The sequence below is a fragment of the Hydractinia symbiolongicarpus genome, chromosome 3 (assembly GCF_029227915.1).
Source record: "Hydractinia symbiolongicarpus strain clone_291-10 chromosome 3, HSymV2.1, whole genome shotgun sequence".
Taxonomy (NCBI): domain Eukaryota; kingdom Metazoa; phylum Cnidaria; class Hydrozoa; order Anthoathecata; family Hydractiniidae; genus Hydractinia; species Hydractinia symbiolongicarpus.
Window position 1 is genome coordinate 17,166,162 of NC_079877.1, and position 15,303 is coordinate 17,181,464.

At 33.5% G+C, this 15,303-nt stretch overlaps 4 protein-coding genes and 2 long non-coding RNA genes across 7 annotated transcripts; 4 read left to right on the plus strand and 2 right to left on the minus strand.

Moving 5' to 3' along the window:
- Positions 1-2,050: 2,050 nt before the first annotated feature.
- Positions 2,051-4,147, minus strand: LOC130636026 (uncharacterized). Of its 2 annotated transcripts, XM_057445604.1 has the most exons (6): positions 3,956-4,147; positions 3,317-3,704; positions 2,935-3,241; positions 2,706-2,858; positions 2,511-2,624; positions 2,051-2,343 (listed from the first exon to the last, which is right to left on the minus strand). In XM_057445604.1, the coding sequence occupies exons 2-6, from the start codon at positions 3,419-3,421 to the stop codon at positions 2,186-2,188; spliced, it is 837 nt and encodes a 278-aa protein (XP_057301587.1). In that variant the 5' UTR covers positions 3,422-3,704; positions 3,956-4,147; the 3' UTR covers positions 2,051-2,185. The 2 variants fall into 2 exon arrangements, with proteins under 2 accessions (XP_057301587.1, XP_057301589.1); XM_057445606.1 differs by lacking the exon at positions 3,956-4,147 and having other exon boundaries at positions 2,051-2,340; positions 3,317-3,947.
- LOC130636028 (uncharacterized) lies at positions 2,179-2,937 on the plus strand. The gene is made up of 2 exons (XR_008982208.1): positions 2,179-2,317; positions 2,483-2,937. It is a non-coding gene; the product is annotated as an uncharacterized LOC130636028 (long non-coding RNA).
- A 667-nt stretch (positions 4,148-4,814) lies between the features above and the next one.
- LOC130636030 (uncharacterized) lies at positions 4,815-6,861 on the plus strand. The gene is made up of 4 exons (XM_057445609.1): positions 4,815-5,318; positions 5,818-5,961; positions 6,089-6,293; positions 6,372-6,861. Exons 1-4 carry the CDS (start codon positions 5,112-5,114, stop codon positions 6,686-6,688), a joined length of 873 nt encoding a protein of 290 aa, XP_057301592.1. The 5' UTR covers positions 4,815-5,111; the 3' UTR covers positions 6,689-6,861.
- A 445-nt stretch (positions 6,862-7,306) lies between these two features.
- Positions 7,307-10,557, minus strand: LOC130636029 (uncharacterized). The gene is made up of 5 exons (XM_057445608.1): positions 9,014-10,557; positions 8,632-8,938; positions 8,403-8,555; positions 8,208-8,321; positions 7,307-8,041 (listed from the first exon to the last, which is right to left on the minus strand). The coding sequence occupies exons 1-5, from the start codon at positions 9,116-9,118 to the stop codon at positions 7,689-7,691; spliced, it is 1,032 nt and encodes a 343-aa protein (XP_057301591.1). The 5' UTR covers positions 9,119-10,557; the 3' UTR covers positions 7,307-7,688.
- LOC130636031 (uncharacterized) lies at positions 7,874-8,634 on the plus strand. The gene is made up of 2 exons (XR_008982209.1): positions 7,874-8,015; positions 8,180-8,634. It is a non-coding gene; the product is annotated as an uncharacterized LOC130636031 (long non-coding RNA).
- LOC130636892 (uncharacterized) lies at positions 10,439-14,267 on the plus strand. The gene is made up of 6 exons (XM_057446742.1): positions 10,439-10,541; positions 10,830-11,028; positions 11,101-11,850; positions 12,035-12,278; positions 14,069-14,128; positions 14,214-14,267. The coding sequence occupies exons 1-6, from the start codon at positions 10,439-10,441 to the stop codon at positions 14,265-14,267; spliced, it is 1,410 nt and encodes a 469-aa protein (XP_057302725.1).
- Positions 14,268-15,303: the final 1,036 nt, after the last annotated feature.

Below are 15,303 nucleotides of genomic sequence, written 5' to 3' on the forward strand. Positions count from 1 at the left end.
GCAACCCCGTGATATATTCGCATATATACAGGTTAGAACATGCGCAATCAATTTCGCTTGATTTTAATTTAGATATAGCTACACACGTAAAAATGCGCAGCAAATTCCAATTATTTGTTTTTATTTAGAAAGGTATTGACCACATATTGCATGTTTGACCAAGTTCGGGTGGACCACGGGAGAGAATTTTTTCTCATGCTGGAGATGCAGGAGTATCTGGCAAATATTCGTGGTGACCAATTAAGTTTACCTTATCAACAAACAGAATCGAAAAGGGTAAATTACTTTATTATTTCCAATATATTTTAAAAACATTTCGTTCTTTCATCACAAAAAAATACGAAAAATACGACTATCATCTTCTGCACAGGTTAACTTTTCATAAGTTTCATATATTTTCTAGAATCTACCAATTAAAAGATTTTGGGTTGAAGTTAATGGCCGAGTTAATTATCCAATCAAATCAATACTAGTCGACATGGACAATTCATTGATTATAGACATGGATAACAATATTCATAAGTTCTGCGTTTCTTTTGTCACCTGCAAAGTTGCAAACTTTGGGCTGCAAACATTGGTAAGAGCTTGGAACTGTCACCCAATACCTGGTAGGTAGATTATACAAGTTCTGGCATCTTGTTAACAACAACTATTCAGCTTCTTTGCACCTTTAAATTTTGTTGCAGGTAGAGGAGTTCCATTGAATATTAAAGAGATGACAACTCGATATCCTCCAGTGCAGCAAAGTAATGTCCCAGACACCGCAACAGCTATGCAAATATACAACCAAACATATCAAGGACGGATTTCTGAGCCTAACCAATTCGGTGATGATCCTTTAAAAGACCATCCACAGTTTTTAGCTAATCGAAACAGAGAGTTTAATGAAATCTGTAATATTAAACAAATTTATAACGATGTTGTGAACGAAAATGATAGATCGTTTCGACATGCTGTACATTGTTTTATTGATATCACTGAAAGATACAACGCTCTTTTGTAAAATTGTCTTGTTGCTTTTGCGCTCACTTCTGCATTGTTATCAGGAAAAAATTTGAGTGGGAGAAAAAGTTTTAGTCTTCCTAGTAAGGATTAACTTTCCAAAAAAATATTCAAACGAAACATAAGAAGTTTTTTGTAAAAAGCATTTGAATTAATTTTTATCTCCTTTGACGTTTGTTATCCTGTTGTTGGTTGGGCGCACAGAAAGATCTTGTTTATGTACCCCCGGATTCTGTCGCTAGATCAAAAGTGTTTTTAATCTTCGCTGAAAAACACTTGCGAAAGACCTAGTTTCTATTAACTTGAAATCGAAATGCTCCTTAACGATGTTTTGGACGTAATATGAAAACGATTGCAAAAAAAAACGTCGTCAGCCTGGAGTGTTTTTTAACATTGGTTAGCCTGAATTTTTTGTTTATTTCGTTCTCATGCGTAAAGCATCTTTTTAATGGCAAATATATTCGCTGCCAGACTTTTTAAAGTTCATGCAAAATGCAAAAGACTTCAAAAAAGGATCTTTTTTTTTTCAGAGAATGTGTAATGTACCTAAGTATTGCCGCTACTTTAAAACATAAGTAAAACATATATTGTGAAGAATAAAATATATTTTGAAACATAAAGAAATACAAGTTTTTACAAAATTAAAAATATTTACACTGTGACAGATAAAAACCGGGTCATAAAAAACAGTAGTAAGAAGATTTTTGCCTTTCTCTCTCCGTTTTAAGTATATAGCACATATTTAAAAAAGCTACGCTAAAATAAACTTAAAAAAGAAATAATTTTTTGGCATAGAACTGACTTAAAACTATGTAAAGATAGTTTGAGTGATCGATCATCGTCAAATCAATAATGTAGAAAAAGGTAATTTTTGAGGCTCTATGAAGAAGGGTGCGCAAAGTCAGTAACGCTATCAATGTTAGTTTTGAAAAAGTATTCAGAAAGTGTTTTTTTTTCAAAAGAACGGTGGTGTTTTATAAAATTTAATTCGGAAAGACAGAACGTATTTCTGCAAGCACTCCATCAAAATTATTAGTTTAAAAAATTGCGTCGAGTTCGTTGGACCTGCAATGTGGGCAATTTTGATTTTCTAAAAACCAGCGATCTACACATTCGCCACAACCAATTATTCTTCTGCAGCAGGAACCCATTTTCACCGGACTCCGGCTCAACCCACGACATATCAAGCCAAGCACTCGAAGCTTTGTTTTGCCTTCTCACAGATCTTTACAGATGATAATGCTCGTTGTGCTGCCTCTCGTGTATCTTGGTCCACACAAGTTAAAATCACGCCAGATTGGACGAGGCTGGTGAGGTCAGCAAGTTTTTCCTTTATTTCTTCTAAAAATAATTTAAAATTAAATATTTTGGAAGGGATGGATGTATTTTTAACGTGGAGAAAAAGTTACCTCTTTGAAAAATGATTAAAACATTAATTTTATTTAACTGTTTAGTAAGATTTTTATTTTTTTACATTTAGAAAAGTTGGCGACATTAAAATTACTCACCAAAATTAATGGACTGTGTGCTTGTTCTTCGTGGCGTAAAATAATCAAATGTTTCGAGATCATTGGCTTTTACTGCATAAACCTTCCGAGCCGCGGCTTTCCAGAAGCTTATTCCTGTAAGAAGAAAGTGTTCTCTTTAAAACTGTGAAGAGGAAAAACAATTTTCAGTCCATATTCAAATATATATATACACACCTCTTGTGGCTGCGGAGTCCTCGTATCGTAAACCACCTCCTTGCACTAACACCAACGTTCGATCTTCGAATCGTGTTTTTGCCATCTCCGTGATTGCGTCGACGTTTGCTTCTGCTTCCGTTATTGTTATAAACGAAATTCGTTTCTGATTAACTGTAAAAAAGAAGAGTATTTATAATTTATGAATGTGTAAAATTAGAACGTTTAGTATAGAACAATATCAACTTACCGATTTTTTTGTTCTCTATATCCGCCAGAACAACTTTTAAAACATAGTTCTCCGCAGCCGCACCTACACGTTTACGCGACATCGTGGACGAAGATGTATGCAACATTGTTGGCCTTCGAAACGCGCCGATGTCATTGACCGTTGATGTCGGTAGGTTTCTAACCTGAGTCATGCCTTGATGTGGTTCTCCCTCCACTTGGTAATACGTGCCAGAAGGCGACTCCCGAAGGCAATCAAACGTCCCATCCGGATTCGGAAATTCTGAGGAACCGAACTCCTCTGTTATGTACACCGATGTAACGTCAAGCTATAATAAACAAGAATGAAATTATCATAGTTCTCTGAAACTCTGCTAGTCTACAATGGTGTGAATAACGCATACCTTGTAAATCATTGCCAGTCTTTGGACTGATACTTGGCTTCTCCGCAGTGTTCTTTCTGTGCGATCCCCGTCACGGCCATTGTAAAAAATAAATGAAGAATCCATATTTTATATCGCTTTCTATCGTGTGCAAATTAATCCTGCAACTGACTTATCCCCCCTCACTGGAGGGATTATATAGGCATGTACCAGGACACACCAAAAAGGGGGTTAATGCAAGGGCTAGGCCCTTTTGAACCCACACGAAAAACAGTTTATACGACCCCCTAATTATGCCGCAGTTCAGGGGGTCGGCTAAAAAATGCGGGAAACCTAAATCTTATTGCATCATAAATATTGTTACAAAATAGTGGTATGCAAGAATTGAACCACCTGTCAATTGTACCACCTGTCATTTTAAGTTTTGAAATTTTGAATTTTGATTTTTGATTTTTGAATTTTGAATTTTGAATTTTGAATTTTGAATTTTGAATTTTGAATTTTGATTTTTGATTTTTGATTTTTGAATTTTCAAATTTTAAACTGAATTTTGAATTTTGATTTTCAAATCGAATTGAAAATCAAAATTATTCACAAATTTTGATTTTTGATTTTCAATTTAATTGAAAATCAAATGGCCCTAAGGGTACACGCATTCACCTGTCATTTTTACTTTTAAAATTTTGAAGTTTGAAGTTTGAATTTTGTTTTTTGATTTTTGTTTTTGGATTTTAAAATTTTAAACTGAATTTTGAATTTTGATTTTCAAATCGAATTGAAAATCAAAATTATTCACAAATTTTGATTTTTGATTTTCAATTTAATTGAAAATCAAATGGCCCTAAGGGTACACGCATTAATAATGTTTAAATTACTGAATTACAAAGATAAACTCCTAATATTAAAAAATGCTAACAGATTAAAGGACACGAACATCTACATTAATCAGGATTTTTCGGATGCAACAAACAAAATAAGAAAGGAATTGAGAGTACAAATGAAAAAAGACAGGGAAAACGGAAAATTCTCTCGAATTGTTTATGATAGACTGATCACAAGAGAATTCAAAGAGAAAAATACAGGTGAAAACTAACTCACTTTTTTATTTTTTATTTTAACAAATGGGTGATAACGCATCTTTTTTTCGATATATTTAACTCTAACTTAACATTGAACGACATGACTGATCCAGACTTGAATTATTTTAAAAATCTAAAAATTGAAACAATTAACTTTTCTCCGATTGAAGCAAAAACTCATCTTGCAAAATGTAAAAACAAATTTTCATTGCTTAACAATGCGTGTACCCTTAGGGCCATTTGATTTTCAATTAAATTGAAAATCAAAAATCAAAATTTGTGAATAATTTTGATTTTCAATTCGATTTGAAAATCAAAATTCAAAATTCAGTTTAAAATTTCAAAATTCAAAATTCAAAATTTAAATTACGTGCAAAAGATCAAAAAAACAGAATTCAAATTATAATTTCGCAATTTCAATTTTTGCTGGGTCAAACAATTTTTTTCATCTTCACAAAAAGAAGCAGGCCACCTGTAACCTTTGTCATATTGTGAAATATCATGGACACAAACACCCGGCTATGATGCAGGACCTTTGGAAAGAGGTCACAGAACAATTTATACTTGACCCCCTGTTAGGTTTGCGCAACTGTCCCGGACTTTCAACATCTTTCCTCGGGTGGCCAATCAAACTGAATCTTAAGGGCGAACAATTGATTTCTGTTCTGATTGATGCAATCGTTTACTCAAGGTTTTTACGCGCGCTTAGCCCTCAGATGTCTTAACGCGCCAAAATAATGGATAACATTGACCGAGATTACATTGTAAATGTGGCTAAACAACATAAAAACTTCAAGGAAATTAGCGAGTTTTTGAAAGCGACAAATCCTGGTGTTCGTGGATTTTCTGAACGTTCGGTTAAACGTTACTGTTCGAAACATGACATCCGCCTACGTATAAACCAACAAAAAATAGAGAACATCGTGGCTTCAGCTGTTAAAGAGGTAAGCAAATTCACCTGTGCTTAGCGTATGAGTGCATGATTGAAACTGTACAAGTTATTGCTTATTTAGGTTGGTCCTACATACGGTCGCAAAATGATGACTGGTTACATTAAGCAAAAACACGGTTTCAATGTCAGTCAAAAAAGAATTGGAAAGGCCCTGTCAACTGTTTCGCCAGCATATCACGCAAGACGTCAAACAGATACCGCAAGATCTGTTAATCCTATCCCTTACAGGGCTGACTATTTTGGTCACAAACTTCATATAGACCAAAACGAAAAATTAGTAATGTACGGTACAACGCATGTCGTAGCATTGGATGGTCACAGTCGCTTTGTTGTTGCTCCTGCTACAATGCCAGTCAAAAGCAACCCCGTGATATATTCGCATATATACAGGTTAGAACATGCGCAATCAATTTCGCTTGATTCTAATTTAGATATAGCTACGCACGTAAAAATGCGCAGCAAATTCCAATTATTTGTTTTTATTTAGAAAGGTATTGACCACATATTGCATGTTTGACCAAGTTCGGGTGGACCACGGGAGAGAATTTTTTCTCATGCTGGGGATGCAGGAGTATCTGGCAAATATTCGTGGTGACCAATTAAGTTTACCTTATCAACAAACAGAATCGAAAAGGGTAAATTACTTTATTATTTCCAATATATTTTAAAAACATTTCGTTCTTTCATCACAAAAAAATACGAAAAATACGACTATCATCTTCTGCACAGGTTAACTTTTCATAAGTTTCATATATTTTCTAGAATCTACCAATTGAAAGATTTTGGGTTGAAGTTAATGGTCGAGTTAATTATCCAATCAAATCAATACTAGTCGACATGGACAATTCATTGATTATAGACATGGATAACAATATTCATAAGTTCTGCGTTTCTTTTGTCACCTGCAAAGTTGCAAACTTTGGGCTGCAAACATTGGTAAGAGCCTGGAACTGTCACCCAATACCTGGTAGGTAGATTATACAAGTCCTGGCATCCTGTTAACAACAACTATTCAGCTTCTTTGCACCTTTAAATTTTGTTTCAGGTAGAGGAGTTCCATTGAATATTAAAGAGATGACAACTCGATATCCTCCAGTGCAGCAGAGTAATGTCCCAGACACCGCAACAGCTATGCAAATATACAACCAAACATATCAAGGACGGATTTCTGAGCCTAACCAATTCGGTGACGATCCTTTAAAAGACCATCCACAGTTTTTAGCTAATCGAAACAGAGAGTTTAATGAAATCTGTAATATTGAACAAATTTATAACGATGTTGTGAACGAAAATGATAGATCGTTTCGACATGCCGTACATTGTTTTATTGATATCACTGAAAGATACAACGCTCTTTTGTAAAATTGTCTTGTTGCTTTCGCGCTCACTTCTGCATTGTTATCAGGAAAAAATTTGAGTGGGAGAAAAAGTTTTAGTCTTCCTAGTAGGGATTAACTTTCCAAAAAAATATTCAAACGAAACATAAGAATTTTTTTGTAAAAAGCATTTGAATTAATTTTTATCTCCTTTGACGTTTGTTACCCCGTTGTTGGTTGGGCGCACAGAAAGATCTTGCTTATGTACCCCCGGATTCTGTTGCGCGAACTCGCAAGATCAAGAGTGTTTTTAATCTTCGCTAAAGGTCAAGAGTGTTTTTAATCTTCGCTGAAAAACACTTGCGAAAGACCTGGTTTCTATTAACTTGAAATCAAAATGCTCCTTAACGATGTTTTGGACGTAAATATGAAAACGATTGCAAAAAAACCGTCGTCAGCCTGGAGTGTTTTTTAACATTGGTTAGCCTGAAATTTTCTTTATTTCGTTCTCATGCGTAAAGCATCTTTTTTATGGCAAATATATTCGCTTCCAGACTTTAAAGTTCATGCAAAATGCAAAAGACTAAAAAAAAAAGGATCTTTTTTCAGAGAATGTGTAATGTACCTAAGTATTGCCGCCACTTTAAAACATAAGTAAAACATATTGTGAAGAATAAAATATATTTTGAAACATAAAAAATACAAGTTTTTACAAAATTAAAAATATTTACACTGTGACAGATAAAAACCGGGTCATAAAAAACAGTGGTAAGAAGATTTTTGCCTTCCTCTCTCCGTTTTAAGTATATAGTACATAAAATAAAATAAAAGCTAAAATAAATAAGAAATAATTTTTTGACATCGAACCGCCTTAAAACTATGTAAAGATAGCTTGAGTGATCGATCATCGTCAAATCAATAATGTAGAAAAAGGTAATTTTTGAGGCTCTATGAAGAAGGGTGCGCAAAGTCAGTAACGCTATCAATGTTAGTTTTGAAAAAGTATTCAGAAAGATTTTCAAAAGAACGATGGTGTTTTATAAAATTTAATTCGGAAAGACAGAACGTATTTCTGCAAGCACTCCATCAAAATTATTAGTTTCAAAAATTGCGTCGAGTTCGTTGGACCTGCAATGTGGGCAATTTTGATTTTCTAAAAACCAGCGATCTACACATTCGCCACAACCAATTATTCTTCTGCAGCAGGAACCCATTTTCACCGGACTCCGGCTCAACCCACGACATATCAAGCACTCGAAGCTTTGTTTTGCCTTCTCACAGATCTTTACAGATGATAATGCTCGTTGTGCTGCCTCTCGTGTATCTTGGTCCACACAAGTTAAAATCACGCCAGATTGGACGAGGCTGGTGAGGTCAGCAAGTTTTTCCTTTATTTCTTCTAAAATAAATTAAAATTAAATATTTTGGAAGGGATGGATGTATTTTTAACGTGGAGAAAAAGTTACCTCTTTGAAAAATGATTAAAACATTAATTTTATTTAACTGTTTAGTAAGATTTTTATTTTTTTACATTTAGAAAAGTTGGCGACATTAAAATTACTCACCAAAATTAATGGACTGTGTGCTTGTTCTTCGTGGCGTAAAATAATCAAATGTTTCGAGATCATTGGCTTTTACTGCATAAACCTTCCGAGCCGCGGCTTTCCAGAAGCTTATTCCTGTAAGAAGAAAGTGTTCTCTTTAAAACTGTGAAGAGGAAAAACAATTTTCAGTCCATATTCAAATATATATATACACACCTCTTGTGGCTGCGGAGTCCTCGTATCGTAAACCACCTCCTTGCACTAACACCAACGTTCGATCTTCGAATCGTGTTTTTGCCATCTCCGTGATTGCGTCGACGTTTGCTTCTGCTTCCGTTATTGTTATAAACGAAATTCGTTTCTGATTAACTGTAAAAAAGAAGAGTATTTATAATTTATGAATGTGTAAAATTAGAACGTTTAGTATAGAACAATATCAACTTACCGATTTTTTTGTTCTCTATATCCGCCAGAACAACTTTTAAAACATAGTTCTCCGCAGCCGCACCTACACGTTTACGCGACATCGTGGACGAAGATGTATGCAACATTGTTGGCCTTCGAAACGCGCCGATGTCATTGACCGTTGATGTCGGTAGGTTTCTAACCTGAGTCATGCCTTGATGTGGTTCTCCCTCCACTTGGTAATACGTGCCAGAAGGCGACTCCCGAAGGCAATCAAACGTCCCATCCGGATTCGGAAATTCTGAGGAACCGAACTCCTCTGTTATGTACACCGATGTAACGTCAAGCTATAATAAACAAGAATGAAATTATCATAGTTCTTTGAAACTCTGCTAGTCTACAATGGTGTGAATAACGCATACCTTGTAAATCATTGCCAGTCTTTGGACTGATACTTGGCTTCTCCGCAGTGTTCTTTCTGTGCGATCCCCGTCACGGCCATTGTAAAAAATAAATGAAGAATCCATATTTTATATCGCTTTCTATCGTGTGCAAATTAATCCTGCAACTGACTTATCCCCCCTCACTGGAGGGATTATATAGGCATGTACCAGGACACACCAAAAAGGGGGTTAATGCAAGGGCTAGGCCCTTTTGAACCCACACGAAAAACAGTTTATACGACCCCCTAATTATGCCGCAGTTCAGGGGGTCGGCTAAAAAATGCGGGAAACCTAAATCTTATTGCATCATAAATATTGTTACAAAATAGTGGTATGCAAGAATTGAACCACCTGTCAATTGTACCACCTGTCATTTTAAGTTTTGAAATTTTGAATTTTGAATTTTGAATTTTGAATTTTGAATTTTGAATTTTGAATTTTGAATTTTGAATTTTGAATTTTGAATTTTGAATTTTGAATTCTGATTTTTGATTTTTGAATTTTCAAATTTTAAACTAAATTTTGAATTTTGATTTTCAAATCGAATTGAAAATCAAAATTATTCACAAATTTTGATTTTTGATTTTCAATTTAATTGAAAATCAAATGGCCCTAAGGGTACACGCATTCTTAACATTAACACAAGAAGTATAAGCAAAAACTTCGAAAATCTGAAAACAATGTTATGCAACCTTAAATTTAATTTCAAAAACATTTGTGTAACAGAAACCTAGCTCAAGGAACACATGGTAACGAATTCAAATTTTAACATCATCAACCACGTTCAGGAAATAGGACTAGTGGTGGTACATGTCTCTTTATACACAACTCTATTAATTATAAATTAAGAAGTAACTTGAGTATAAATACTGACGACTGTGAATCATTAACCGTTGAACTTATAAACAAAAACACTAGAAATATAATTGTAACTGTTATGTATAGAAAACCTGCTGGAATCTTCAAAGAATTTAAACGACACTTTAAATTCACACCTCACAAAACTAGATCACTTAAATAAGCACATTTACATTGCCGGAGATCTAAATTTAAACATTCTTGAATATACATCAAATAATGAAGTAAAAACCTTTGTAGATACGCTCCTTCAACATAACCTTATTCCAACAATAACCAAACCTACGAGAGTGACTTTGACTTCTGCTACCATAATTGATAACATAATCACAAATAATTTTCATAACAACGAATACCAAACTGGAGTGATTGAAACTGATGTATCTGATCATTTCCCGACCTTCTTACTATCTGATGAGTCTCTCCCTGATAAGTTATCTGCCCCGACAATTTTTAAACGAGAGATCAATGAATGTTCCATAGAAAAGTTTCGACAATCTCTTTTAGAAGCAAACTAGGAGCTGGTAAGTGAAACTAAAAATATAAATGGCACGTACGATGTTTTTTTGCGCATGTTTATCAATCTTTATGAGAAATCAATTCCTAGAAAAAAACAAGCACAACAAGCAACAAGCACAAAAAACCCATGGTTTACTAAAGGTCTCATTAAATCATCTAAAAAAAGCTGCGACTATATGAAACGTTTTTGAAAAAAGAACTTACACCAATGAAAACAAATACAAGAACTATAAAAATATTTTTGAAAAATTTAAAAAGCGAGCAAAAAAGAATTATTATGCAGGTCAAATAGCGAAATCAATAGGGAATACTAAGAAAACCTGGAGCGTTATCAAAAAAATAATTGACAAAACCAAAGACAACATTGAGAAATTCCCAAAACAACTTATAATTTAAAATGAACTTACATTCCAAAAAGATAAAATTGCTAACAAATTCAACGAGTTTTTTATCAATGTTGGACCAAAACTAGCTTCTAAAATTCCATCTTCCACAAAAACACACAGCTCTTACTTAGATACTTGCGATACTCTAATGAGTGAATCTGAACTTACCATAAAAGAATTGCTTTTTCATCATTACAGCCAAACAAAAGTCCAGGGCTTGACGATATTAGTGTAAATATTGTAAAAAGATGTTATGATATTATTGAACCATCTCTATTCTATATCTTTAGTCTTTCCTTAAAGACAGTTTTCAGACCAATTAAAAATTGCTAGAGTGACACCAATATTTAAAGAAAACTCCGATGGTACTAATTATAGACCTATTTCCGTATTGCCATGTTTCTCGAAAGTTCTTGAAAGAATAATGCATAACCGTCTCTACGACCAACTAGTACAAAATAATATTTTATATGACAAACAATTTGGTTTCCAAAAGCACCATTCGACGAACCATGCAGTCATAGAATTGGTAAGTGAATTATCGGAATCCTTTAATAAAAGGTTGTTTACACTAGGGATATTCATTGATCTCTCAAAGGCTTTTGATACTGTCAATCATAATATTCTTTTATCCAAACTAAAATCTTACGGTGTGCAAAACAACAATTTGAAATGGTTTACAAATTACTTGACTAACCGAAAACAATGCATAGCATACGACGATAAATTGACGCTCTTTCAACTAATAAAGTGTGGTGCACAAGGATCCATTCTTGGACCCTTACTGTTTTTAATCTACATAAACAACTTACTTAATTCCTTTAAAATGTTGAGATTTATTCTATTTGCTGACGATACTAATCTTTTTTACTCCCATACTAACATTGTTGATTTATTTAAAACAGCTAACCAAGAACTTGCGCATATAAACGAATGGTTTAAAGCAAATAAACTTTCACTTAATATAAGTAAAACTAAATATGTGTTATTCTATAACCGTTACAAAACTGATAAAATTCCACTCTTATTATACCATCTCTTAAAAATATTAACGTAAACATAAAGAGAGAAGAAACAATAAAATTTCTTGGCGTACTTTTAGACGAATCATTAACATGGAATAAACATATACAAACCCTTGAAAATAAAATCTCTAAAAACTTAGGGATATTATATAAGGCCAAACGATACTTAAATTTCCATTGCTTAAAGAACCTATTTTTTTCTTTTAACACAGCTACTTAACGTATTGTAATATATCCTGGGCAAGTAACAATGTAAATAAATTAAAAAAGTTGTATAATAAACAAAAGCATGCTTGTCGCATAATTTTTGGTTCAGACAGATATGCACCAACACAACACTTATTTCTTCAAATTGGGGCTTTAAACATTTATCAATTAAATATGCATCAAGTTTTACTTTTTATGTACAAGATGAAACAAAACATAACACCAAAATTGTTCACTAACCAATTTAGTGTAATACAACATAAATATGATACTAGATTTTCAAAAAATAATTATCAAGTGCCAAAGATTTTATTAAAATCTTGTACGTTTTCAATTAGACATAGGGGACCATACCTATGGAATAAATTTTTATCTGATGATATTAAAACAAAATCAACTCTCAATATTTTCAAGAAAAATGTAAGAACAAAATTACTAACGACTGATCTTATAGACATTTGTAAATATTTTTAGATGCACACTCTCACATAGACCTTTGTAAATTCAAATAATCTTTTTATAGAATATATATAGTTAGAATATTACTTTATTATATTAAGTATTATTTTAACTCTCTCTTTCTTTTTGCCTAACAACGGGGCTTAGTGATAAGGCAATTTGTGCCTTCTTTTTGCTCCTGCCATTTTTGTATATATTACAAGATATTTTAACCTGTAACATTTGTATTACGGCGAAATATACCTATAACCTAAAACCTAAAAAATAAAGCATGTTTTGACTAAAGCAAGTTGCCGGTAACCTCAAAGGGAGAGTTGTAAAGAAAATTTAAAACGAAGCGTTCATGTTGTTGTTTTTCTCACATACGAATGAACTTTTACTTTCATAATACCCGCTCAAAATCCTCACTTTTAATACTAAAATATTTGTGCATAATTTTTATTCTATTGTTTTATGCACCTATAGCAACTAAAGCAAATATAAACATTTTTTCTTTAAATATGATTAAGCTACATAAAAAGTATTGTTAAAATATGAAATAATAATGATATGTATCGTACAAATATCCGTTGTTTTTTTTAGGAATAAAATGTATAACGGAGAATGAGAATTTCAAACAACTTTGTCTCGTTTTAATATGCTTACACGAGACAAGAGGGAAATTTCTGCAAGACAAGCCTACAAACAAATCTTTTCGGTTTGCTGCTTACAAGCAATTCATTTGGTTCCTTTTTCTAACGACTTGGAAAAGGCAATCGCCGAGTTATACCGTCGCGTGTTGTGTGAAAAATAAGACAAGTTTTCCCTGAAGAGGGTGGTGTCTATGTGCCTTACTCGGAAGAATAAACACAAAAATATATAATATATAATATGTGATGATTATAATTATAGAAAATAAAATAAAATAAATATTTCTAATTATGAAATACGATCTTGGATTCTCTAGAATATCATTCTATTTGCTGAATTGTCTAACACACAAAAAATCATTCGCCAACTATGACGTCACGGCTATTTAAACAGGATTGTAAAAAAGGGCCGAATAAGAGAAAAAAAATGTTTTATTTATTATTATAAAAAACTTTTGTTTTAAAAAAAAATTATTTTTTTTGATTTTTCGTGGGACCACTCCTTTAAGAATTTTGGTGTCTCTCTCACTAAGTTGGAGCTTTACAAAAGTTAAGCAAAAGTCCGAAATTCGGCTGAAAAAACGTCCGAAAATTTAAGGTCCGAAAATAAAAAGTCCAAAAATTTGAAGTCTAAACTTTTTTGTACATAACTTTGCCGTAAGTTGGAAAACTCGGTTTCATGGGGGCAATTTATATTTTGTTTGTGATTGTATGCTCCCATACACAAATCGCAGTTAAATTTAAAGAGAAATTTATAAGAAAATGAGAACAAAACTTATATATATGTAAATTAAGTCACATCCAACTGCAATATAAACATGTCAGCGAATACATGCCAACGTAAATCGAGAATTTTTGTTAACACCTGGGTATTCGCCTCGGCCAATTGCAGTGTCAGCGATGTTGTAAATTATAAAGGCTAAACGTGTATAATGTGGTCTGGATTTTCAGCTTACGGAAAAACATATATGTCTTAGTTATAATATAGATGTAAAAAACTATTACAACATAGTAGCTATATATAAATGAGCAATGCGCAAATCTTGGAAATAACGTTTAAAAAAATAGTCTATGGCTTATCGCCTGCATTTTTTAGCCTGTCAATTTGTGTTTGGGGTATGGAAATATAAACACCATTGTGCCACAATAAAACATGTCGCTAGCTAGCTACTATATAATGTGGTTAACTGTAGCAGGGAAAAGTGATCTTACAAAATTCAAGTATAATTTTATCCAATGGAAGCCTGAAAAAATATTTTGTAAATGCTTCTGCGCTGGTTGGTTAGGGAATTTATCAAGCAAAGCGCCCAAGCTTTCAGATAAAAAATCTAAAAGTTACCGAAATAGATAATTGAAACCCTTGTAAAACTAAAGAATAAAGGGGTACCTACGTCCAGTTGGCTGACTAAAAATTTGCTTTTCTGGTAGCTAGCTAGCTTTAACTATTCTAAAGTTAGCTAGCTTGGTGACTGTACATTAAGGTTCTAATTTATGTTTAGATGTGGAGCGATTCAGAACACGTCTCTTCGTAAACCATACCAATCTCTAACTAGTTACTAAGGGCCACAGTAAGCGGCATATATATACAGTGACTAGACAAAAGGCATGTGCAGATCAGCTAAAGACACCAGCTAGCTAATCAAAATACAATGATTCTTACCTTATATCAAGTATACTATAATATATACTTCTCTGGATTTCCCACCAGCAAGCCAACCCTAAAAGAAATTTCCCCACAGGCACAGCCAAAGTACACGATGCGCACAACCAGAATTCAAAGTGCATTTGGTCATAGTCCAAAGCTTTGACCAAGGAATGTAGAATACTAGAAAATCGTGAAGATCAGATTATTTACAATCTGTACTCTTATTAGTTGTAAACAAAACGAAGCTTTCCTATTGGCTTTTCAGGTAATAACAATGACAGGGTCCGCGCAAATATTTTAGCCTAAAGCCTAAATATCACAACCCCGTGTATACAGCCTAGCTGCGCTGTCTCTCTCTGTATCCCTCAAGGCGATTTTAAAGATTCCGCCTCGCGTAGCGGTCGGCGGAAATCAATAAAAATTGTTGAGCAACTTTGTACAACAGTCACAAAAGAGTATGGCCTTTCTTGGAAGCCAAGCTTAAAGTGGGTGCCGTGATCTATTCTATATATTGTGACTTTCACCAGCGCCCCAAGCCACC

Coding starts and splice junctions, on each gene's coding strand:
- LOC130636029 (XM_057445608.1), bottom strand. CDS start 9,118: ATGGATTCTTCATTTATTTTTTACAATGGCCGTGACGGGGATCGCACA. Junction 8,939..9,013: donor GACTGGCAATGATTTACAAG/GTATGCGTTATT, acceptor TGTTTATTATAG/CTTGACGTTACATCGGTGTA. Junction 8,556..8,631: donor TATAGAGAACAAAAAAATCG/GTAAGTTGATAT, acceptor TCTTTTTTACAG/TTAATCAGAAACGAATTTCG.
- LOC130636026 (XM_057445604.1), bottom strand. CDS start 3,421: ATGGATTCTTCATTTATTTTTTACAATGGCCGTGACGGGGATCGCACA. Junction 2,625..2,705: donor GGACTCCGCAGCCACAAGAG/GTGTGTATATAT, acceptor TTCTTCTTACAG/GAATAAGCTTCTGGAAAGCC. Junction 2,344..2,510: donor CACACAGTCCATTAATTTTG/GTGAGTAATTTT, acceptor AATTATTTTTAG/AAGAAATAAAGGAAAAACTT.
- LOC130636030 (XM_057445609.1), top strand. CDS start 5,112: ATGGATAACATTGACCGAGATTACATTGTAAATGTGGCTAAACAACAT. Junction 5,319..5,817: donor TGGCTTCAGCTGTTAAAGAG/GTAAGCAAATTC, acceptor TTATTTAGAAAG/GTATTGACCACATATTGCAT. Junction 6,294..6,371: donor GAACTGTCACCCAATACCTG/GTAGGTAGATTA, acceptor ATTTTGTTTCAG/GTAGAGGAGTTCCATTGAAT.
- LOC130636892 (XM_057446742.1), top strand. CDS start 10,439: ATGGCACGTACGATGTTTTTTTGCGCATGTTTATCAATCTTTATGAGA. Junction 11,851..12,034: donor CATCTCTTAAAAATATTAAC/GTAAACATAAAG, acceptor CTTTTAACACAG/CTACTTAACGTATTGTAATA. Junction 12,279..14,068: donor TGTTCACTAACCAATTTAGT/GTAATACAACAT, acceptor CTGGATTTTCAG/CTTACGGAAAAACATATATG.